Below are 25,153 nucleotides of genomic sequence, written 5' to 3' on the forward strand. Positions count from 1 at the left end.
AAGCTTGTTATTTGTCTTTTATATGTATCATTTCAGATATCAAGCTCTTATTATACGACAGTTCTTTGTCTAGGATCTCCACATTTTACTAGTTAAACTCATGATTATATTCGAGTCTGTGACAAGAAATGATTGATGGAGATCCTGATTTTTTTATTGATATCCGATTTATGTTCGCATTCTATTCTAGTTTTTAGTTGTTGCTTTGTTTGGCTCACATATGTAGCTTAACATTTGTTTAAAAATATCTATCTAAATTTAAATATCTATCAGAAAAAGTTGATTTATGGAATAAATTAAAAGTAATCCTATTGTTTTCTAATATAAAAGATTCATTAAGAATATTTCAATATTTATTGATAAATTTTTAGTTGCAGTCAATTTAGTTTTAAATTCAACTTTCTTCAGTTTCGATAATGTATATTATAAACAAATTTTCACAAGTCAAAGTTTCATCAAAGAAATATAGAAAGAGCCATATCGATATTTCTAATAATGGATATCCATTAGAATTAATTTTTGACAATATCAGACACAGAATTAATTACCAAATAAACAAAACTTCAAATAAAGATGACTTCAGATAAAAAGAAAAAAATAGGCTTTTCACGGTTCCTTATATAAAAGGAATATTAGAAAAATTTCATCAGACAATAAGTAAAAGTGATATTAATATGGCATTCTCATGCAATAATAAACTAAATAAAATTATTAAGACAGGAAAGGATTTATTGGATCCCAATAATCAATGTGACGTTGTGTACAAAATTTCGTGTCACGACTGCGAAACTACATATGTGGGCCAAACGAAGCGACAACTAAAAATTAAAATAGAAAGTGAACATAAATCGAATATCAATAAAAAATCAGGATCTCTCCATCAGTCATTTCTTGTCACAGATTCGAATATAACCATGAGTTTAACTGGGAAAATGTGGAGATCCTAGACAAAGAACTGTCGTATAATAAGAGATTGATATCTGAAATGATACATATAAAGAGACAAATAACAAGCTTGAATAAACAGAGTGACACGGAATTATTACCTAATATGTATCTACCAATCTTAAAGATGTTTCCCACCTAGTAGAACAATCTAATCCTTTTAAACTGTTCCTTTTTCTTTATATTAAATTCATACCTACTAACGTAACCACATTTACTTATAATATTCCTCGTATTCCCTTCTTTCATTTCGGAGTGCTGCCTCAAAATTTATTTGTTGTTTTCGCGTCAGTATGGTTTGTCCTCTCAATACATTAACTTGTGTGGAAAAGAATCATAATAAGCTACGATAACAATTTTAAAATATAACGACGTTACGAGATTGCTTTTTAATATAATGACGACCATAATTTAGGTAGGTAGGTAGGTAAAATCTTTCACAATTACCGATAATTTTTTAGAAGGAATTGACAATAACTATGGTTGACATTTAAGGTTGTTTAGAAAGTAGATCACATAAGGAAAAGGCATACAAATCATACTCTCAACATATCTAAGAATATAATGACTACAACAGAAAGAACGACTACGAAAGGATCGACCAAAAAATTGTATTTACGAGGATGCTACACCCGTAGCCGACATGCTGCATATGTATGTAATTGCAATAATTTTTCGATTATTGCGTGTGGATCTCAAAATGTATTTGCAAACAAAATTCAGAATTAATGCGTTGTGATTTTAGTAATGTATATGTTATGAACAAAGTGATGAATGAGGCATTGTACATAATGCCCGAATATTACGTATAATGACCAGAACAGTCGGGCAGAGTGATAAATATTTGTTAATTTATCGCTTTGGGTAATATACATAATGCTTCATACTTTCCGGGCAATGTGATATTCTATCGAGTACATTGCTAGTGATGAACATTTGATCACGCGCCAGCCAATGCGGGGTCCCGCGCGGCCACTTGCAGCTATGCAACATGTTCATGCCTATTAGTATTTAATCACTATTCACGCGTCAAGTTTGGAGCGTGCGGTTCTTTTTGTTGTGATTCCTTTTGTCATAGGATCTACTTAAAAAGTGTTTTTTTTTAGTCATGGAGCATCCAAAACGTAATATAAATAATCGTTTCAATTATCGATTAAATGAGTTATTAACATCTAAAAATCAGAACACTCCAATTCTTATCAAAAGTACATATTTGAATATGATCCAGAAAGTTAACCAGTTGAGTGGTAATGTATCATATATGTACAAAAAAAAAGTGCCAAACGTGGTAATGTATCATATATGTACATTTCTAAATAACTCCACTAATTTTCAACAGATTTGCACAAAACTTGATATCCTAAGGTTTTTTGGGCTGCTGAATTTAAATCTGTTGTCAAAATTGCAAAATTCAAAATGGCGGATCCAATATGGCGACTGTTAATTGTTAAAACGACTAAAATATTAGAGTTAGGTAAAATATGTATAAGACCTTATTTATAGAGCTTTTTATGAGCTTCATTTTTTGTTTGACAACTTTTTCCGTACAATCAATACTTTCTGAAATAATTAACAAAAACAGTTTTATTTTTGAACCTTTGAGGGGGACTGGGGGGCGGAGGAGGCATTTGCGCCAAAAATCCATTTGGGAATATTATTTACTAGATAAAATAAGTATTTAGGCTGAATATAAACCAAATCAGAGGTGATAGTTTTTCGAAAGTCTACCTCTCTTTTTTGATCCACCTCCACTTTTGACTGGAAAGTCGTAGTAAACATTTTCAAAAATCATTGTTCTTGTTTTGAAACGCCCTTTCAAATGATCCTCACTCGACCTATAGTGCCATTTAACATTTTCCACCTCTATTCTGCCCCTCCCCCCGCCCAGGGCCCATTCCACACCCATTCCGAAAAGTTGCTTTTTCGAAAACTTTGAACCCATGTTTCACCGTTTTTCGATATTTTAACTTTTGGCTCTTACCACTTTTGGCACAAATCTTTCAGAAAAGTCTACCACTCAACTGGTTAAGCAGTCAAAAATGAAACTAACACCAAAGTTACCCGAAGAATATCAGCGTTTGCGCAGGTACGACATTATTTCTGTAGGAGACGTAGAAAAGCTGATTGTTCCTGTGAAGGAAGGTCATTCTTTGATTAAGTACTATGTACACACAAAAAAATATTCCAATTACTTTACAACACTCATATTTCGATTGGTCATGGTGGTAGAAACCGCATGGAAGAAGAACTAAAGAACAAATACAAAATTATTACGAGGGAGATGATTACGATTTACTTGAATTTATGTGAAATCTGTCAAAAGATACTGAGTATTTCGAACAAGGGCTTGGTAGTTAAGCCAATTATCATGAAATGAACTCCAGATGTTAGGTTGACCTAATAGATATGCAGTCAAGCAGACGGAGAATATAGATTTATTCTCGTATACCAGGACCATCACAAAATTTGTACAGCTGCGACCTCTAAAAACAAAAAGGGCCGAAAAAGTAGCATATGTTCTTTTAGACATATTCACGATATTTGGTGCACTAAGGTATTTTATAGAGCGATCATGGTAGAAAATTCGCCAACAACATTATTAAGGAACTTTGCAGTATGTGGCATGAACTGAAGATGGTGCATGGAAAACCTAGACATTCACAGAGTCAAGGTTCAGTAGAAAGAGCAAACCAGGATATTGAGAATATTCTCAGCTCTTGGCTAGAGACTAACAACATTAATAAATGGTCGGAAGGGTTAAAGTTTGTACAATTTATGAAAAACAGAGGACATCACACTTGTATAAATAGCAGCTCTTATGAAGCCATGTTTGGTTCGAAATTAAAGGTTGGTTTAAAAAGTTTCTTGCCTCCTGAAGCATTGACCAGCATAAACACAGAAGAGGACTTGGAGTTACTCTTAAAAAGTAATGATAATCATGAAAATCAGAGCAATCCGGATGACGGTGGAACTGATATTCAAGTCAATGCTACAATAGATTCTCCAATGATGCCGGACTCAAATAATGGTGCGACTGAGGAACTTCAAAAGATGTCTTTAGATGCGATTTTATCTTGTAAAAATAATTTGGCCACAAACGTCACAACTACCGGAAAGTTAGTAAATGATGAAAATAAAAATCAACTATTAGATATAACAATACAAGAAAAAATCAAGTGTATCTGGAATTTGAGAAATGGCTTTATCCAGTCTTAAAAAGCAAGTAAAAAATGATTACTCAAATTCAAAATATCCATCCGCTAATGTAGGTGAAACTGTAAGGCTTCGTGTACCAGACGTAGACCGAGCACGTACTGATGAAAGAAATATTTTAGCTATTGTTCTGGCCATTGAAGATGAAAATCTTTATCAATTGGGCACTAAACATGGCAAATTAAACCAATTATATTCAAGAAACTAATTCACCATTTGCAAAGAAAATTTCATTGCTGCTGAAAAAGTACCAAATAAAGAAATTTCGCTAAGAGAATGTGCAAGAATGTCGTCGATTTCTGGAGGCCAAGGTTATACTAGATGTAGCTGTAAAGGTAGTTGCAATTCTGATAGATGCAAATGTCGAAAATAAAAATAGAAATGTAATTCTAAATGTCACCAAAGTCTCGATTGTTTGAATAAATCAGTTTGATTGTAAAAGAAATTAAGTATAATGAGATGATTCTTAATTTGAAAATTTTTCATTATAGTTAATAGATTTAAGCGTTACTTGGTATTTCATGTTGAAATAAGTGGCAATTGAAAGTAAACAATTTTGTTTTTATTTTTCATTATTTTTAAACATTATAAGAACCAAATGTTTTATTTTGGGTTTTTTTGTACAATTTAATTTTATTGATTTTTTTTGCTTTTATAGTGTTTACAGTACAATTTAATTTTATTAATTTTTTTTGTTTTTGTATGGAAAGGAACAATATCTGACAAGAAAACAGACCCAAGTGTTCCCCTCCGATTTTGACGAGTTTTAAATATGTTGTAAAGTAGCTCAAAACAAGAGACACGTACTTTTTTAAATCTGCGTTTTCGCACGTTTAGGGTTGAAACAACCCCTACAAGCTAAAGCGGTCTATTTGGTTTTGACTGAATATCGTCAAAACTGTAAGAGATATCAAAAAATGTTTCGAATAAAAGTTGCATGGTTTTTTATGAGCTTTATAACTGCGTAGCTGGATTTAAAAAAAATTTTATATTTTTTAATTTACCCTTATTTCCTTATTATTTTTACGAATTTCAAAATTTGTCATGACAAAAGTTATAGCATTTTTTACGCTGAATACAATCATATATGATTTTATTATGTTTCTAAATTGCATCTTTCAGAAATGAGCCGTCAATATCGCACTATATGCGTCGTGCTGCATGACGTATCGTTTATGCCGCACTTGTGTTGCGCAATAATATTTTTTATATTATATATACATTATATTATATTATATTATATTATATTATATTATATTATATTATATTATATATCATATTTAAATATACATATATACAGAGTGTCCCATCAAAAGTGGCCACCCCCTTTTATCTTTTAAATTAAAAGAGATAGATTAATAGAGAGATAGATTAATAAATTAATAGAGATAGATAACAAATATATATCAAATTAAATGGTTCGAACTGAACTCTATTGCGAGCATAATAGTTGCTTACAAAAGCTATTCGTGTTAACGAACGGGGAGGGTGGTATGCATAACATTTTTATAATATTGTGGATATTTTGATGTAAGAAAAATTGTAGCGCTGTTTGAAAAAGATACAACAATGTATAATTTAATATAAATATTTTACATATTATACGAGTTTTATCGACTTGAAATATCGCGGGCGACGTCTATCTTTTTGCTTTTGGCCCTGTGATATGGCAAACTTCAATAATTAATTAATAATTAACAGCGCTACAATTTCAATTGATATACATACATCAATTTCTAACGCACGAGTCAGAAGTTGGCAATAATATTTTTTATATGATATATATATGTATGCAGTGTATCTCACCTAAGACCGGCCACCTGAATAACACCCACAGTTTTGGAAACAGGAAGAAATGCTTAAGTAAAAGTTGTTTGGTTCAAAGGGAGAAAAAAGATAGGGATATTAGTTGGATCTCAAGTGGAAGTACTTCGGAGATTTGAAGATTATCGTCATTTTTTAAAATGAAACTATCCTAATTTTTTTATATAAATCGATTTCTCATAATATTCGGTGTAAAAAGTTATTAGGGTAAGATGGCCAAAAATTAAATAGTTTACGAAATATTTTATACTTTAATTTGACATAATTTTATATAAACTATGAAATATCTCGTTAAGTATTCATTTTTCAATTATCTTACTTCAACACTTTTATGCACAAAATAATGAGAGGAATCAATTGGTGTAAAAGAAACACATCGTTTTTAAGAAAAAATATAATATATCATTTCAGCTACATATTTAAATGATATGATATATATATATATATACAGGGTGTCTGGCAATAATCGCCCCACCGGTCATATACAGGTAGAGGAGGTCAAATCGAGTAGAAAAGTCTTTTAGCATTTTTTAATTTTCATAATAAGTACTGAGTAATTAACGAAAAAAGATCGGCGAATCCGCGCGAGTAAAGCGCGCGCGGTGAGAAGGACGTCCCACTGCTACGCGATCACTAGGACACAAGGATCTAGCGTTACGCGCCGCTCGTATGTTGCCATTGTCATTTGTAGAGCGCTCCTCCCAACGCTTCATCGCGCGCCTAGTGATCGCATAGCAGTGGGATGTCCTTCTCGCTGCGCGCGCTTTACTTGCACGGATTCACCAATCTTTTTTCGTTAATTACTTAGTACTTATTACAAAAATAAAAAAATGGTAAAGGACTTTTCTACTCGATTTGATCTCCTCTACCTGTACATGACCGGTGGGACGATTATTGCCAGACACCCTGTATATATCATATAAAAAATATTATTGCGCAACACAAGCGCGGCATAAATGATACGTTATGCAGCGCGACGCATATAGTGCAATATTGACGGCTCATTTCTGAAAGATGCGATTTCAAAACATAATAAAATCATATATGGTTGTATTCAGCGTAAAAAATGCTATAACTTTTGTCATGATAAAAATTTTGAAATTTGTAAAAATAATAAGAAGAGATGGGGGTGAATTAAAAAATATAAAATTTTTTTAAAATCCAGCTACGCGGTTATAAAGCTCATAAAAGACCCCTGGTAGAAATTGCCTTACTGGTGCCATGACATTTGTCAGCGCCATACAAGTTTGCCATGCCACAGCCTTATTCTAAAAAACTAGAAAGATCCATATCAGGGCCATGCTTGTCTGATACATAAATGAGGTAGCATTACTATAAAATTAAATAGGCGTAGATCTGGATTTGACTGGGCGGCCAACACTTGCGCCACATTAGGCCCACATTTGCGCCATTGAACTTTTCGTTTTCAGAAATAGCTTTTTTAATAGTGATCTACGCATGCGTAGATAATTATTTCAGATATTTTTAAACAAACTGCGTCAAACTGCATCATTTTTTGACTGCGTCAAACTGCCTCTACCTCCATACGAAAATGGATGCCATGAAAATAAAATAAAAAATTCGAGCACAAAAATATCGTCAACTTAAAAAATTTAAACGCGATTATTTATATGAACGAGGAAAACGTGATGCATGTAATAAACCAAGTTTTAGCGGTGTAACTTCAAAAGGTATTGATCATGTAATTAATAATATTAAAGCAAATATATATATAACAATAGAAAAGAAATGTTTTATTATAATAGATTATATGTTTTATTACAATAGATTATATGGATAATATAAATGTAAGAGAAGAATTGAGTGATTTTGATGTAAATCATATGGATGACATAAACGTAGAAGAAGCGTTGAGTGATTCCAGTAATTATACGGACAATATAAACGTAGGAGAAGTGATGAATGATTTTGATGGAAGTGATTCAGAAACTGTGAATGAAGAAATTGATAATAATAATGATCAGAGTGATGTTGATGATCATATAATTGATGAAGAAGAAATCGAAGAAATATCGAAACTACGATCGTGGGCTATTGAATGTAGAATTCCGCTAGTACATCTTGATAAATTGTTAAAAATCCTTCAACAAAGACTCTTGCCTACATTACCAAAATCATCAACAACGTTTTTAAAAACTAGTACCTCATCATATGAAATAAGCAAAATGGAAGACTGCGATAACATTACAAATGGAGAATATTCGTATTTTGGTGTTGAACAAGGATTGCAATCTTGCGTCAATTCTGAAATACATTCTGGCAACCTTATCGAATTACAAATTAACATTGATGGAATGAAACTATTTAAATCGAGTATAAAATCTATGTGGCCTATTTTAATAAAAATACATTTCAAGCCAGACATTTATAAGTCCTTCGTAGCTGCTGCTTATGTGGGTAATAGTAAACCCAAATCAATCAATTTTTTTATGAAAGATTTTATTGCTGAAATTAATATCTTGCAAAACAGAGGTACAGTTATAAATAACAAACATTATGATATAAAAATAAAATGTTTCATTTGTGACACACCTGCCAGAGCATACCTTAAATGTATTAAAGGTCACAATGCAAAATATAGTTGTGAACGATGTCTGATAGAGCGTCAAACTAAGCACAAGATAGCCACATATTTAGATGTTAATTGCCCTAAAAGAAGCGATGAAAGTTTCCGCAATTTTTCTCATATGGACCATCATGTAGCAGTGTCACCTTTACTATGCATAAAGCCGCCAGTCAATATGGTCAATGATTTCCTACTCGATTCGATGCACTTGTGTTACCTAGGAGTTATGAAACGTTTAGTTGATGCTTGGATGTCATCTGATTTTAATGTGCAGCTGAGTAATAATCAAAAGAATTTATTGTCAAGTCGAATAGAAAAAATAAGATTTCAACAGCCCGAGGAATTCCACCGAAAAATTAGAGGTATTGAGCACCATGCTAAATTTAAAGCCACGGATTACCGATTTATTTTGTTATTCTGTGGCCCTGTAATATTAAAAGACATTTTAGACAGCGATAAATATAAACATTTTTTATTACTTCATGTAGCGTGTCGAATGTTATCAATGGAAAATGCATTTGAATATACAGATTATACTGAAAAATTACTTACAAAGTTTATTGTGCTAGCAGAAAAACTTTATGGTCCAAAATTTGTAGTCATAAATGTCCATAATTTAATGCATATTTCAGATGATGTAAGAAATATGCAGTGTGGATTAAATTCAATAAGTGCGTTTCCATTTGAAACATATTTAGGACAATTAAAAACTATTATAAGATCACCTCACAATATTTTGGCGCAATTGGCTCGAAGGCTGCATGAAATTAATATATATCTTAATCATTTATGTTCACTTCCATCTATAAATATTTTAAAAGGAAATAAAACAGATATAAAAAAGCTCAAATATAAAGCAGTGATAATAACAACAAAGCCACCAAACAATATGATTTTGTTAGAAAATAACAAAATATGTGAGGTAACTAAAATGTTCACAGAAAATAATAATATTTTATTAGAAATTAAAATATGGAAAGTAAAAAATTTATTATATATTTACCCTTGTGATTCAACGAATTTAAATATGTATGAATTACACCTCAATCCTTTAAAAGAAAAAAAAATAATTTCTGTACATAAAATTAAACATAAATTAATAAGATTATCAATGTTCGACGAAACAAACAGGGAAAAAATATTTGTAATTTTCCTTTTACATTAAATGTATTTTAAAATTTTATTGTATACAATTATAATATAAAATCTTCAAAAAAAAGTTTATATGTATAAAATCTTTCAAAAATAATAAAATATAACTTTAAAAAAAATTGTATATATAAATATATATATAAAAAAATATATAAATAAAATAAATGCGACTCGATAACACGTTTCAGCGCCGCCTCGATAGTGTTAAAAAGGTTAAAACAGTGTCAAGAGTGTAGCAATTTTTTATTAAATAAATAAAATTGCGAGTTTTGTGTGATAATTGTGTGAAAATAAAAATAGTTTGAACAAGAACAAATAGTGAAAGTGGCAGTGTGGCACGGTAAGTATTATATTATTGGAATTAACACACATATATATATCATCCATTTCGTCGATATGAGCTTTCTTAACCTGAGAGAGTGATCAACTTAAACGGTTAATATCTCGTTTCGCGCGGCAGAGCGACAATTTTTTGTGCTAAATTTTTTTAATTTTACGCAAAAACGCGTCGAATGAGCATAATTTGATAAAAATTTGAGGTGAAGGGCCTAAACTAAATAAATATCTTGAAATTAATGTTTAATAATTCTAAATTATTAGAATGACATTTTAAACATGATTCTGAATGTGATTCTAAGCCAAAAATTTAGACTTGTGGACTTTGTATCTAATTTGTTCAATTTTTTTTTTTTTTATCACTAATAATGATATAAGGATATATTTACATATAAGGATATATTTATATATATTTATAGATGTCTGACAATGAGAGTAACGATGATGAAATGATTTATCGATTCAAAATTGTAAGGTTTATTAAACGTGGGAAAAAAGGTCCTACGAAAGAAATTGATATTGTTCCTTCTGCCTGGATTAACTGGGATAAAAAAAAAAAAAATTGAAAGTTTCATTTCTTGGTCCTCCATATACAAAAAAAAATATTAATCAACTCCACGATATGGTAAAACAAGAATCTGAAGCACCAGAGTCATGGCCATCCTATAATGTTGATATTATTGGTCAAGCAAGTATGTATTATATATAAATTGCTGCGGTTCACACAAATAAAAACTAAATTCTGAATATGATGGATTGCGTCGGTCTGTAACTTACATATTTTGATTAAGTAATCACAATAAATTTAATAAAATGGTTATTTCAGGAACATACACAGAAGCGCTTGATTGTTTAATACTTCTTGAAAGAACTGAAACTGCTTTTTTGCAGAATTCGGAAGATGATGAAGAAAAAATGAAGAAAGCGGAGGCAGTTTACCGACAAAAAAGGTTCAAAAAAGATATAGAAGAAATAAAACATTTGCTTAATGAAGTTCCTGCGATTACAAAAAACTCTTGCAACCAGTCAGGTATGATTGCATTTTAAAATGTCCAAGCGCTATCTCTCGTTGTTACACCTTCCAATATCACATACATAGTAAATTTTTTTTAAATTACCATTTTTTAGACCAATCACCTACTACGGAGACCTATTGTATGGAATCACCTACTACACCTACTATGTTGCTTGATACGCAATTACCTGTCATATCTGAAAACGATTTAATGGACTATACAAACGACAAAGGTATACAATATTTTTATAAAAATGTTTAAATTTACTGTACACTTATTATAAAGACTAATAAACAGTAACGACATTAATTCTTGTATGTACTAATATTTTATAAAATTTAATTTTCAGAACTGAACCCGCTTAACATCAATATAAATATAATTTGGTCAAAATTGTTAATGCTGGAAAGTGAATCAAGAAAAATTAATAAAAGTAAGATTTGTTTACATATTATTCAAATATACAAATCTTGCTGTCTAATTGTTTATGTATGTACATGCAATTTAATTTGTTATTTTTGTTTCACAGAATTAGATTTAATATCGATAAAATTTGAAAGTTTACTACATGATACTAAAATCATAAAAAATAAAATGATAAGCCAGACCAGTTCCAAAATGGATGCAGATAATATGTTCTCAAAAAAATATGAGACAATGCTACCTGCAAAAACAAATGAAGAATTTAAGAATATTAATGTTCAATTAGACAATGATATTGAATTCCGATCCAATTTTGTGAGTTTATTTATTTTACAAAATATAATTTATTATTATTTGAAAAAGAGTGTACATCCCGTTAAAAATTTAAAAATTAATTTTATTTTAGTGTGAACATCTTTATCGTTATGTAGACTTTAATTCAACGTTAACAAAAAATATAACAATGTTATTAAAAATCTGTATAACGCGCGATGTAGCAATTACATATACTGCAACTAAAATTATGCATGGCAAGAAAATAATAAAGGATGAACCATTTTACACATGTATAGAAGGTACATATATATATAAAATTATATAAATAATACTTAAAATAATTCTTAAAATGTAAATGTATATTCGCGGATTTTTAGATATATTTCTTCAAAAAGAATTTAAAGGAGAAGTTGTATCAAGAAATCATCTTATAAAGGCATTGAGCGCAGCACTTTCTAATGCAAAGGACTGGGAAGGACATAGAAAAGACCGAATCAAATAAATCAAAGATAAAATGCAAAAAAAAATTATAATAAATATTTTATAAATATAAATAATATAATAAATAAATTTTAATAAAAAAATATTTTATAAAATATTTTTTGTAAACCTTTATTTTATTATATACTTTTACTTATTACTTGGTGTGTGTATGTATGTGTGTGTCTAATTATGATTAATAAATTTAGATTTTAATGCATTTTATGCCAGTGTTTCACTTTTACGAAAAAATATTGTTGAACTGTTCGATTATTACCAAAAAATTATTACAAACTATTAAAAACTAATAGCGTTTAATAGTTTTTTCGTTAATAATCGAATAGTTTAAAAGTATTTTTTCGTAAAAGTAAAACACTGACATAAAATGCATTAAAATCTAAATTTATTAATCATAATTACACACACACACACACACGCGCGCGCGCGCGCGCCTATGCCACGTTGCTAGCATCATGCTTGCATTATGATAGTATCTTATTAGAGCCATGCTAGCGCCATGCTAGCATTACGCAAAATCCATTACAAAATTGTGGCGCCAGCGGGCAAAACGTGACGATTTTATGGATGGTGCTTACTAGCATGTCATGTCAGTTCCTGAAATGGCAGTATGGCACGCTGATCAGTGCCATGCAAGAGCCTGATTAAAATTTCTACCAGGGACCATCCAACTTTTATTTGAAACATTTTTTGATATCTCTTACAGTTTTGACGATACTCAGTCAAAACCAAATAGACTGCTTTAGCTTGTAGGAGTTGTTTGAACCCTAAACGTGCGAGAACGCAGATAAAAAAAATACGTGTCTCTTATTTCGAGCTACTTTACAACATTATTAAAACTCGTCAAAATCGTAGGAGGGCACTTGGGTCTGTTTCCTTGTGAGTTAATTTAAAAAAAAACGGATGTATCTTAGCGTTGTTGTGTCAACAAACTGTTTTAATTAGGAATCAGTTTTATCACTTCAATATTATATAGTTATGTACACGTAGGTATTGTATTCTTTGTGTTAAAAGAAATAGGTAGAAGACCTACCTATTTCTATGTACGTACATAGAAATGAATGTTTGATTTTTATTTATTTTTAATAGCTAAAGAGGGAAAGTCGATTTAATGTTTAATTTTAAATAAAGAAATTATTATGGCAACAACTGAAAAAAACATTGCCCGGAAAGTATGAAGCATTATGCATATTGTTATATATTGTTTTTTAAGTCCATTATGATTAAACTTTTTTGAACTTTCTGAAATGTTTTGTATTTTGTTATAATATTTTTTTTAATATAAAATGTAAAGTATCCCATAAAATATTTATTGCTTGATGTTTCTATTTTAATATTTCAGAAAAACAAGATTGATTGATTAGAAATAAAATAATAAATTTAAAAAATTTTGCAAATGTATTAGTACACTTTGCAAAATTGCAAATTCAAAAATTAGTAAAGTTCTTATCTTAATTTTTATGAGAGTGAAATATTTCTATATAAAAAAATATTATAAAATACAGAAAATATCAGAAAATTTTAAAGTAGTATACTCATATAAACTGGGACTTGTGTATCCTTATTACATGATTAAGAAAAATCTGAATTTTATATTTATAGAGACCAGATGATAATATTTCCACATGGACAAATTTATGGTACAAGATTAAAGTCTTAACACCGTTTTTATGGCCGAAGTCAGACATATTACTTCAATTCAGGGTGATATTTTGCTTTTTGCTGTTGTTAGCTGGACGTTTGATAAATCTTTATGTACCAATTTACAATAAAAAGATTGTGGATAGCGTTACAATTGCTCCTGTTCAATTTAGGTGCGTGAAAATGTAGTACGATTAGTGTACTTGTTAAACATGGCGTTTGAAAAGTCCCAAAGCGATCTAATATTTCAGAAAAAAAACATTTTACAAAAAATATTTAGACAAGGTTGTAGTGTTCAAAAGAATCCATTTAGTAATCTGAACAGTTTGATCTTAGATGGCGTAAATCCAATCAGGCAACCTCCGTCTGGTACATCTTGGGTAATGCCGGCAATACTTAGACATAGGGCGATATTCATAGTTTGTTCTCATATTCAAGATTGTCGTAAGCACGGACTTATATTCGTGACCAGTGCTGGAAGGAAGAATCTAAACTTTTTTTTTTTTCTTTTTTTTGTGGGGAAATCCTTTATGGATACCCGTGGACCTCAGGAGAGGAGCCACGGGTTATGTGGGAGTCACCCGGGAGTGAATTCCCGGGCATACCCACTAAAACCCCACCGGTGACCCACATCGACCGTGTTGGGAAGGTCAGGGGAACCGTCGTTGGCATTACTTCCCGAACTCCCCCGACCTGCCGCAAGACTGCAGCCCATGCCCGTTCGGGCGTTGGTGTCCGGGCTATCCTTGAAAGGGCATTGATTCTGTTTGTTTGTGGGGAAGCAGGGTCATCTCTGCTCTCCCCACACCCTCCCGGTGTTGAACCTTTTTTTTTTTTTTTAAGGTGGAGAAATCCTTTGTAGATACCCATGGTCCTCGGGGGAGGAGCCACGGGTTATGTGGGAGTCACCTGAGAAGGAAATTTCCAGGCATACCCACTAAAACTTCACCGGTGACCCGCTCCGGCTATATTGGGAGGGTCCGGGGAACCGCCCAGTGGCATTACTTCCCGAACCCCCCGGCTCGCCACAAACTGCGGTCCTTGCCTGCCCAGGCGATGTGATGTCCGAGCCGCCCTTTAATAAGGGTGTTGATTCTTTATTGTGGGGAAGCAGGGTCACCACTGCTCCCCTACACCCTCCCGATGTTGTTGGGGGCGGGATTGGTACAAGGTCCCCCGTCCGTGCACCAACCCCCCTCCGACCTGAGGAGAAAGAAGCCGACGGAACATTCATCTGTCGCCCTCCTCCCCCTCTCAGGTCGGACATCTTTGGTTAGGGGCGGGGTGCCGAGTTCCCCGTCCCATCTTTTCCTCTTGGGTCTAGGGGAGTGTTAGTTACTCTTCTAGTTTCTCTTTCTCAAATGGGCTGCGAGACGCCTCCTCCTCCTCGGCGCTCCATTCCGACCCGCTCCATTGGAGGGGGGGGGGGGATCTAAGGTCTCCCACCTTCTTTCTCTTTCCGCCTCCTCCTTCTGCGACATCACCTGCTCGCAGAAGGAGAGAACCGCCTTCCATTGCTCCTCTCCCTCCAGCATAGTTTTCACTAATGCTGGGAGGGAGAGGTCCTCCGGTGTTGAACCTAACCTTTTTTTTTTGTTTTTTTTGTGTGGGAGGGGTGATAGCCCCCTCCCCCCGGAGGTGGAGAATCTTCTAAAGACACCCTCTGGCGTGCAATGTGAATTTCGAAGAAACCCACTGCCAGAGGGTAGTGTGGGATTCGCCTGGGGATATGGTATGCGACACCATATATGTCCCCAAGCGCTACCCGCTAAACTCTACCCCCGTTACGTTACAGCCCTCTGCCGTTTGGGGGAGTGGCCGGGAACCGCATTCGCATTACTTCCAGTCACCCCCCCCCCCGGCTGCCGGTTTCCCGGTGCCTCTATATAAAATGAGGAGAACCTTAGTTCTCCCCCCACCCTACTTCGCTCCTTTGCTCCGGGCCGAAGCCCGGTGATCCCACCTGCGGGCGGAAGAGTGGGTGCCACTCGACGACCCGCCCGTAGGGGATCCTCCCTCCCTCTTGCCGCTTCCCGGGCCCGGCAACTCGGGGATATCCGAGAAGCGGTGAGGGTCGACCTTTAGGGGTCGCGTGGGAGGACCACAAACGTCTCCCCACACCCCTCCAACCCCATTCCCTGATCAGCTGCAGTGCGTTCAGCTGGTCAGCCCGAGCATCGGCATCGACCGAGTCAGAGACTCTGGAAAGTCTCCTCCTCTTGGGCTCCCTCCCCACGGCAACAGCAGGGGCCGCGCACTCAGGCGCAGAAGCCCCACCGCCATCGGGGGAGGAAGCCTTCCTTCTTATTGGGGAACACCCCCCCATTTGAGAGGGTCCCCCTCTTCTTTATGCTCAGCGGGGCCATGGTCCAAGCCAGTTCCCCGCTGAGCAGGACCCATACGCGTACCCCGCCGAACAGGTCCCTAGGGAACTAGCTCATAATGCGGGCCACGCGCATGGCCCTTTCCCCCCTATCCCGATCCGCCATGCCTCGGCTCAGCTCTATCACCAGGGCCCTCGTGCCCACCTGCAGGCGACACCCATGACCCCAGGTGCCCTGAAAACTAAGCCCGCGGCGGTCGGGCCTAGGCTCGGCTTTTGAACCGAGCCCGCCACCCCGGATCAGCTCATTCCTGATCCGAAGGAGGAGATCATTCCCCTCTTTCGCCTTCACATAGTTCCGGAGGGAGACTAAAATAGCCGTCCCCTCCGGCGCTATCAGCTGAACCCCCATCTCCACCTCCCACTCCAGGATAGTGGGAGGGGGCTCAGCCTTCACTCCTTTATATATAGTAAAGAGGGGGTTTAAGAGCACATCTAGGAGTTTAACCCCCTCTTTTCCTCCAACTCAAGATATCGGGGGGGCCCCTCCGCGCCAGCCGGCAGCGGAACAGAGCCACCCCCACACTCTATCTTGGGGGTCTCAGGGAGGTCCACCCCTCCGCAAGGGGTACCCTCCATTCTCCTTAGGACTCCCAGCTTCACTATTGGGGGCGGAGGATCTGCACCAGCAGGATCCACCGCCTCCCTCTTATTCTGGGGGGGTTTCAAGGGGACGAGGAAGGCACCCCGAGGCCCAATTTCCTTATCTCCCATCTTCTCCCCCCCCCGACCACTCAGGGGCGAGGCAGAGGGGGGCGCGGCCGCCGAAACGCGGCCCCTTACGCCTCTCTCCTCAGTCCTTCCACTTTCATCCGTGGCCAAGCCACTCCGAAGCGAGGTGGGGGGAGGCGCGGCCGCCGTATCGCGGTCCCTTACGCTCTCCCCCCCCAATTCTCCCACCTTTTTTGAGGGGCGCGGGAGGGGAGGCCAAAACCTCCGCCCCCCGTAGCCCTCTCTTGTTTCCTCCCCGCACCTCCGCGTCCGAGTCGCTTCGGGGGAACCGGAGGGCAGGAAGAGCCCCCAATACGGTGGTGGGATTCCACCCCCCTCACCTTACAGGCAGGGCAGCCTACCCGCCTGGTGCAGCTCTCCGTTCTATGCTCAAGCCCCCCGCACCGGAAGCATAATTTGCTCCGGTCAAGGGGACCAGGGCACTCCCATCCAATGTGCCCTCGGCACAAGCATCTGTAGCACCGAGGAAGTACCCCCGGCGCCACAGTCGCCCCATCTCTTTTTTGGGAAGCGCAGGCAGAGATTCCCCTCTTACGGGGACTTATTCCACCCCCCTCCCCCACCTTTTTGCCTTTGCAGGCTCTTACTTTTGGAGGGGTTTTATCCCCTCCACCGCCATTGACGCTCTGGCCTGTGTCGGCGTCACTAGTTTGAGGGGGTTCCCCCTCCCTACCACTGGGTATCCCCCTGGGTGAGGCACAAACCTCAGGCCATAGGGGTGGGGCAGATGTTACCCCCGCCCCTGCCTCGGCCCATCAAGGTGGGGCAGGTGCCACCCCCGCCCTTCCTTTTTGCACTGGAGCATTTTCCTTCCGTGCTGGCCGTATGTGGCCACACTGCCTACAAATGTGGGCCTCACCCAATAGCGCCATAAGGCGCTTATTCTCGGCCCTCAAAAGGGCCACCTCCTCCGCCATGTCCAGGAAACCCTGGAGGCATCGCAGGGCCGTCACCCCCGCTCCGTCCGCGGGGTGCCCGCGGGCACACCCCAGCTAGCCCGTCGCAAGATGACGACGAGGAGTTGGCCGGGACGGGACCAACTCCACGCCGGCCTCTGGATGTCCGGTCACCCTGAGGCGGTAATAAGCCGCAAGTCGTCGTCATCTTTAAATCCATGTATTGTAATTTATTAACAGAGTTTTCTTCTCCGGGTTTTTTATCGTGGTTTTTCTTCCACTAGGATGGTTGTTGATCAGAACTAATGAGCCCGTCCTGCCCGGATCTTTTTATAGAGGTTTTTCACCCTCGCGGCCCGTGCAAGCTTAATGCAAGCACCGGCCCCCGGCCCCATACTTGGGGTTACGGTGTAAGTCGCCACGCCCCCCCCCCCCTCGTGCAATGGGGGGCCAGCCGTTATGCTGGAGCACCGGCGTGCTAACAAGACTGGCTAGGTCCCGGGTTTTCCCTGTGGTTTTCCTTCTACTAGGACGGTAGTCATCAGAACTAACGAGCCCGTCCCGCCCGGGTTTATCTTCGGAGTGTCCTTCTCCTAGATGTGCTCTTAGACCCCGAACCTCCCATCCATGCAGGAAAAACATTTCCTACATGAATGAGGAGATCGACGGTTTTGGGGAGCTCTGGCACCACGTCAAGGTGGCACATCGTTGCCAGGCTATTCACATGGCTTGTAGAAAACCGAGCAATTTGTAATTTGTAGAAAACTGAGTAATTTGGAGATTTGAACTTATTATCTCTATTTTTATGTATTCATATATTATAAATTCCACGTTCGTTAGTTACCCGTAGTCGCTATCTTGGTTGGCTAGTTTTTCCCTTGCCTCTGGCCTCAACTCCTCACGCTATCGCTCCGTCCATATATTTTTACGTCCATGATTGAGACTGTTAAATGGTTTTTTTAATAAAACGCTTTCTTTCTAAAAATATTAGATCGTTCCAGTACTTTACAAACATCCTGTATGCTTATATTAATTTACTTAAATTTTGTTACCAATTATTTATTACTATTTTTTATTATAGGTGGGATATAATATTGATATATGTAACGTTTAAATTTTTGCAAGGCGGTGGCACAGGAGGTATGGGCTTGTTAAATAATTTAAGATCTTTTCTTTGGATCCGTATCCAACAATATACTACTCGTGAGGTACAAGTAGAATTATTTAGGTAAGTTAATAAAAAATCAAGTTAATTTTTGTCATTTTTTAATTATTAAAATTGTATCGAGAAAGCCATCACACATGCACGCACACGCACGCACGCACGCGCGCACGCACGCACGCACGCACGCACGCACGCACGCACGCACGCGCGCACGCGCACGCACGCACACGCACACACGCACACACGTACACACGCACGCACACACACACAAACACCGTAAGTATATTTTATTGAAGGAAGATCGATTTTATTTTTTATTTAACACTAGAACGATCGACGATTAATGAATATCTATTTCTATTTTTTTTCTATCTTTTTTAAAAGAAAATGAAGGGAGGGGAGAAAGCAAATTGACTAATTTAATCATTTACGCATTGAAACAAGAGTCACAGAAAATCTTAGAAAATGCATTGTTGTGTAGGAATAGTTGAGTGATATATTGAGTGTAAAGTTATCGATATACCATATATGTAAAGATGCAAACGTATCGACACTTATTATATATATATAAGTGTAAAATCCGTGTGCATCGTGAATGTCCGTTCAATATACAGGGTGTTTTGTAAATACCTAACACTGAGTACGCTACGAGATTCCTTGTATAAAAGTGAGTAATAAAAGTTCTTATAAAAAAGTCGAGACACCAATAGTTTTTGAATGGTGAGCTGTTGAAGTTGACCAATTACGGAGCGGAACTATCGGGCGCGTTCGAACAGGCGAGAGACGCGCCAGCGGTTCTCATGAATTCCACGAGCTGCGAAACAGGCTGCAGCAGCAGCCGTACCTGAGCGCCCGATAGTTCCGCTCCGTAATCGATCAACTTCAACAGCTCACTATTCAAAAACTATTGGTGTCTCGACTTTTTTTATAAGAACTTTTATTACTCACTTTTATACAAGGAATCTCGTAGCGTACTCAGTTAAGTATTTACGAAACACCCTGTATAATCACGCGCGAGTATTAATGAATAGTTAGACCTCGTGCTAAAGGTTTACACACATCTTTCCAACGATCTCATAGGTATGTTTCCTTACTTTCATTACTTTATATTATAATCTTTCGTGTTTTTTCTTTTTTCTTATTTATTTTTTATTTTTTCTTTATTCTCACATATAGTATGACTATCAAACTGTTTTATATTGCCTGAGTTACTGAGGATGATCAAATTACTGATCGAAACGTCTAAAAAATTTTTTGTTTTTTTTTTATATGAAGATTGTTAACACACTGATGTAACGAACAAGAAAATTGTAATAATTAGCGAATAACAACTAGCGTTTTAAGCACGAATATCCTCGTTTCTTATTTTTGTTATTTTGTACGTGCTTTATCTCTTCTTCAACTTTGTTAAGGTATTTAAGCACAACCATTTGTTTTACAACACCACTCTTTATTTAAACTGAACGCCGGATCACAATAAGAAACGTGAAATATTAATTAAAATCGTGAAGATGCTTTTTATCGCGCAATCTGTATACTTCTTTTTCCAAAATTGCGTTCTCCGGCTAGCCTCTATAGCATTATCCTCTACGTCCCAAGCGATGAGCATAAATTTATCTGTTATTTAACACAAGCATCAGTACTTGGATACCAACTACAAGCCAATTGCAGATTAAATAGGTCATTGCGCACGCAAGATGCACTTAAGAATAGCACTCTGGTGCAAATCTGGCCTGGAAACCATAAGGTTTCTTACATATGTATAGTACTCTAAATTTTGTATAAAATTGTAAATAAATTTTCAGTTACAGAAAAATAATATACTAGATGTACGAAAAGCGTTGGAACTCCTTAATATTTTGGAAAATAAGCATTTTACAAAAAAATGTTTTAGACAAAAGTTGTAGTGTTAAAAAAAAAATCTATTTAATGGCCTGAACAATTTGATCTTAGGTTGCCAAGGTCAAAGTAAGATCAAGGAACAGCAAATACTTTACGAGATAATTTATATTTTATACAAACAATTGTTATAATAAAATGGAAAATATTTTAGGAAGTTGTTGAAACACTGGTTATAAACCACTGTTTGTAACCTGTATTTCGATAACGTCTCGACGTCACAAGAATAGAAAATAGGGGTTTCTATTTAAAAAATTCAAGTTGACCTTGACAACGCCACTTAAGATCAAATTGTTCAGGTTATTAAATAAGTTTTTTTAACATTACAATTTTTGTCTAAAACATATTTTTGTAAAATGCTTATTTTCCGAAATATTTCGACACTTTTTGTATACCCTGTAGAAAAGTATAATAAAAATACTAAAAGATGTTGCGCCTGGCCGATGGACAAACGGGAACTCTCCATATCTTTCATGATCTGCCAATAATATTTTTTCTCATTTTTCACAATATTCCTCCTATACAATATTTGTAAAATTGCTAAATCATTTAGCACATCTTTATGTCGAGGGATGTCTAATGTTTGTCAATTTGCCAATGGTGACCCGACAGCTAATGTTTAGAATAGTACTGTCATTTAGAACCGGGGTACTCGAGTAATATCGAAGTATCCGATTATCTTTGGTATTATTATTTGATTACTCAAGTATCCGAAATATAGTACACACATGTATTGCGTTGTAATTGCATTGCTAATACAAAATTATCGTATATAATTGTATCACATATAAAAGATAACATTATAAATTATAAATTTATATGTTATTTTTCACGTGTAATACAATTATATACGATAATTTTGTATTAGTAATGCAATTGTAATGCAATACGTTTAATTATCATATTCCGAATACTCGGGTAAGTCATATTGACAGCACAGTATATGATACGCCAAAGCTTCACTCGATCCAACTGTATGTCTTACAATACAAGCGGTTATATTTTTTTTCTTACACTCAGCCATCTTAACCCTAGAATCTGTCCTCTGGAGATTTTGTTTTGTTTATCAGAATCAAGAAAATTACCTGTTCCTATTCATAGTTTGATACAGTCGACTGATGTCAACATCTCAACTATGGTCCTCCTTGATCAATCTTTCTAATTATGTATCTATCCCTCTATCAATGTGTCATGTATTAACCTATAAACTAATACACACTAGTTAACGTTGTGATAAATAACCTTTATTATACTATCACATACACGAACATAGGAGTGTTTACTATGGAGTCAATACCCTGTGACGGCCCAGTGGTGACTGACTCTTACAACGATTGCCGAATTATCGCGATATTTAAAATACCGTAGCATCGGTAACTCAGCTGACTTACTTATCGATACATCACAATTTCCTCCCTTTTACGACTTGTTTATTTTCACATTTAGTCTCGTAGAGCGACGCAAACACGATTGTTTTTCAGCTACAATGTTTTCTTTATCGCTTACATCTTATTTTATCGCTTCCGTTAAATTTGATTATTTGATCTACATGTCGCTTCCAAGTACAATTAGGAGAAATTTTGATCTCAAAAGTTACAGGCGATAATTGCTTTATTATTTTTCCTCGTCGGCGTTTCTTATTCCGTACGCTAAAATTATCCACCATCACTTCCTCGCCAATTTGAAATGTGACGTTACGGTGTCCTTTGCGAGCAGCTCTTTGAGCAATGTGTTTATTCTCTATATTATCCGTTACGTCGGGTTTGAATAAATCAAATCTAGTTCTTAGTTCTCGTTTGTATACCATCCAAGCCGGAGTTTGTTCTGTCGTACAATGCTCTGTTGTACGATAATCAAATAAAAACAAGTTTATCGCTTGTTCAAGTGTTTTATCGTTCTTAATTATTTTTTTGATATTATCCTTAAATGTTTCGACAAATTTTCCGCTGCTCCGTTTGTAACAGGGTGATGAGGTGCTGAGAAGCTTTGTTTAACACCGTTATCTCTCATAATTCTCTAAATTCAACGCTCGTGTACTGAGTTCCATTATCCGTAACCAAATGTCTCGGTAGTTCGAATCTTCCCAGTACTTTCTTAAATTCCGCTATTACTCTCGGTACCTGTGTACAATTATTCTTATCGATAACCTCCGGCCACTTAAAATGTGCATTTATTATCAGCATAAACATATGCCCATAAAAAGGACCTAGGAAATCACTATGAATTCTGCTCCAAAATTTATCCGGCCACGACCACGGTGTTAACGATACATTCGCAGGTTTCTTTCGTTCTTGCGCGCAAACTGTACATGCCGCAGTTACTAATTCTATGTCTTTGTCGATGTTCGGCCACGATACATATGACCTAGCTATCTCTTCATTTTAATAATCCCAAAATGAGACGCATGTAACTCTCGCAACACACTCTCTGTCATTCTTTCTGGAATAACTACTCTATATCCCCACATACAACCTTTTTCAATTGTTAATTCATCTCGCTTCGCAAAATACTTTTCTTCTTTTTGTTAAGGTTCCTCGGCCACATATCGTTTATATATTTACTAATCTGTGTTAACGTTTTGTCGCGCTTTGTTTCTCTCGCAATTTCTACCGCATTCAAAGTTTTAATACTTTCTTGCACATAATTTATCGCAGTGAACTCATTTTCGAACACTGGCATTACATCATTTATCGGAAGTCTCGAAAGTGCGTCACAATTACCGTTTTGCTTTGATCGAATATATGAGGAATAATGGGATTTCCTGTTTCGGGCCAAAAATGAATATCAAAGGTTTATGATCAGTTTTTAAAATAATATTTTTTCCGTATACATAATTGTAGAATTTTTTAAAGCCAAATACAATTGCACTTACTTCCTTATCAACTGGTGCGCGATGCAGCTCCTTTGTCGGAATGATTTTAGACGCGTAAGCTATTGGTTTTTACTACCGTCTGACAAAATTGCTGATAACCCGTACGCTGAAGCATGCTAAAATAATTTTCTCTTTTTGATCATAATGCGCCAACACTTTTGTTCTCATTTGTTCTCTATCAATTCTTTTAAATTGGAATATCTTTTAATCTAATATGTACTAAACCATTTAGTTAAAAGGAGTTTTATCCGTATTTCAACGTGAAACTACGTTTAAATATTGCTGCCTCAGATCTAAATATTTATAACCCAGCTTTGATGCTCTCAATTTTGTTAATATTAGTATCAATGTTTGATTTATTTTTTCTACTTGGCCATTTGCGCGCAGTACACCTGAACTAATAAATACATGTTTAATATTTTCCTTTTGACAATATTCACAAAACTCTTTTGAAATGAAAACGATTCCTGTATCCGAAATAATTTTTTACAGATTTCTAAAAATAACAGCTAATTTAGTTATTTTATATAATAAGAAAACTACTCGAGGTGTCCCCCGCCGATTTTTAATAATTTTGCAATATGTTGTAGTTAACTAAAATATAAGCAGGACGTTTTTTTTATCTGTGGAAAAACAATTTTAGGGGATGAAACAGTTCCTCAAAGTAGGAGATCAAGTGCCGATTTGGTTGTTTTATACAGGGTGATTCAAAATAACCTGATGTCCTTGCAATGCCATATTCTTGAGCGAATTCTGAGACGATTTTTCCTTTTACAAAATTTTGTCTGAAGCTTAGTTTTCGAGTTCTAATTGAAAATAGTTTGCTACTTACGAGTCCGATACAACGGACAGGCAGGGATGGTGCAATGCGTCATGAGACGATAGTAAACACTTGACAGTCTCATTATACGTTGCGCGTCCCTGCCTGCCCGTTGTACCGAACTCGTAAGTTACTACCTGTTTTCAATTATAACTCGAAAACTAAGCTTCGGACAAAATTTTGTAAAAGGAAAAATCGTCTCAGAATTCGCTCAAGAATATGGCATTGCAAGGACATCAGGTTATTTTGAATCACCCTGTATAGAAGAATGGAATCTTTTTGAACGAATTTAATTGAAAAATGTGTGTCATAAGGAAGGATAAAAAACACAACTTGGTTGATTCGATTAATCCATTTTTAAGGGGTAAATTACTTCTATGAATTAAAAAAAATCCGCCTAACAAGGTTAAATTTGAGCCGAAAAATCTGGAAAAAATATATGTTACACATTAGTTTAAAAGTAAGTTTACGTGTT

General features: G+C 36.2%; 2 protein-coding genes across 4 annotated transcripts in view; both read left to right on the forward strand.

Moving 5' to 3' along the window:
• The window catches only part of Hmt-1 (ABC transporter ATP-binding protein/permease Hmt-1), a 69,604-nt gene that overhangs the window by 3,873 nt on the left and 40,578 nt on the right, over positions 1–25,153 (forward strand). For all 3 annotated transcript variants that reach the window (XM_012361032.2, XM_067359275.1, XM_012361033.2), the window contains 2 exons: positions 13,873–14,084; positions 19,004–19,150. In XM_012361032.2, the coding sequence (XP_012216455.1) occupies positions 13,873–14,084; positions 19,004–19,150 (359 nt within the window). The remainder of the gene's footprint in view (positions 1–13,872; positions 14,085–19,003; positions 19,151–25,153) is intronic.
• On the forward strand, positions 2,984–12,370 carry LOC105679472 (uncharacterized). Its single transcript, XM_067359278.1, has 8 exons — positions 2,984–10,061; positions 10,477–10,749; positions 10,884–11,087; positions 11,186–11,305; positions 11,423–11,506; positions 11,603–11,811; positions 11,903–12,071; positions 12,150–12,370. The coding sequence occupies exons 2-8, from the start codon at positions 10,680–10,682 to the stop codon at positions 12,272–12,274; spliced, it is 981 nt and encodes a 326-aa protein (XP_067215379.1). The 5' UTR covers positions 2,984–10,061; positions 10,477–10,679; the 3' UTR covers positions 12,275–12,370.

The sequence above is a fragment of the Linepithema humile genome, chromosome 7, assembly GCF_040581485.1.
Source record: "Linepithema humile isolate Giens D197 chromosome 7, Lhum_UNIL_v1.0, whole genome shotgun sequence".
NCBI classification, from domain to species: Eukaryota; Metazoa; Arthropoda; class Insecta; order Hymenoptera; family Formicidae; genus Linepithema; species Linepithema humile.

Coding starts and splice junctions, on each gene's coding strand:
- LOC105679472 (XM_067359278.1), top strand. CDS start 10,680: ATGGTAAAACAAGAATCTGAAGCACCAGAGTCATGGCCATCCTATAAT. Junction 11,088..11,185: donor AAACTCTTGCAACCAGTCAG/GTATGATTGCAT, acceptor ACCATTTTTTAG/ACCAATCACCTACTACGGAG. Junction 11,306..11,422: donor GGACTATACAAACGACAAAG/GTATACAATATT, acceptor TTTAATTTTCAG/AACTGAACCCGCTTAACATC.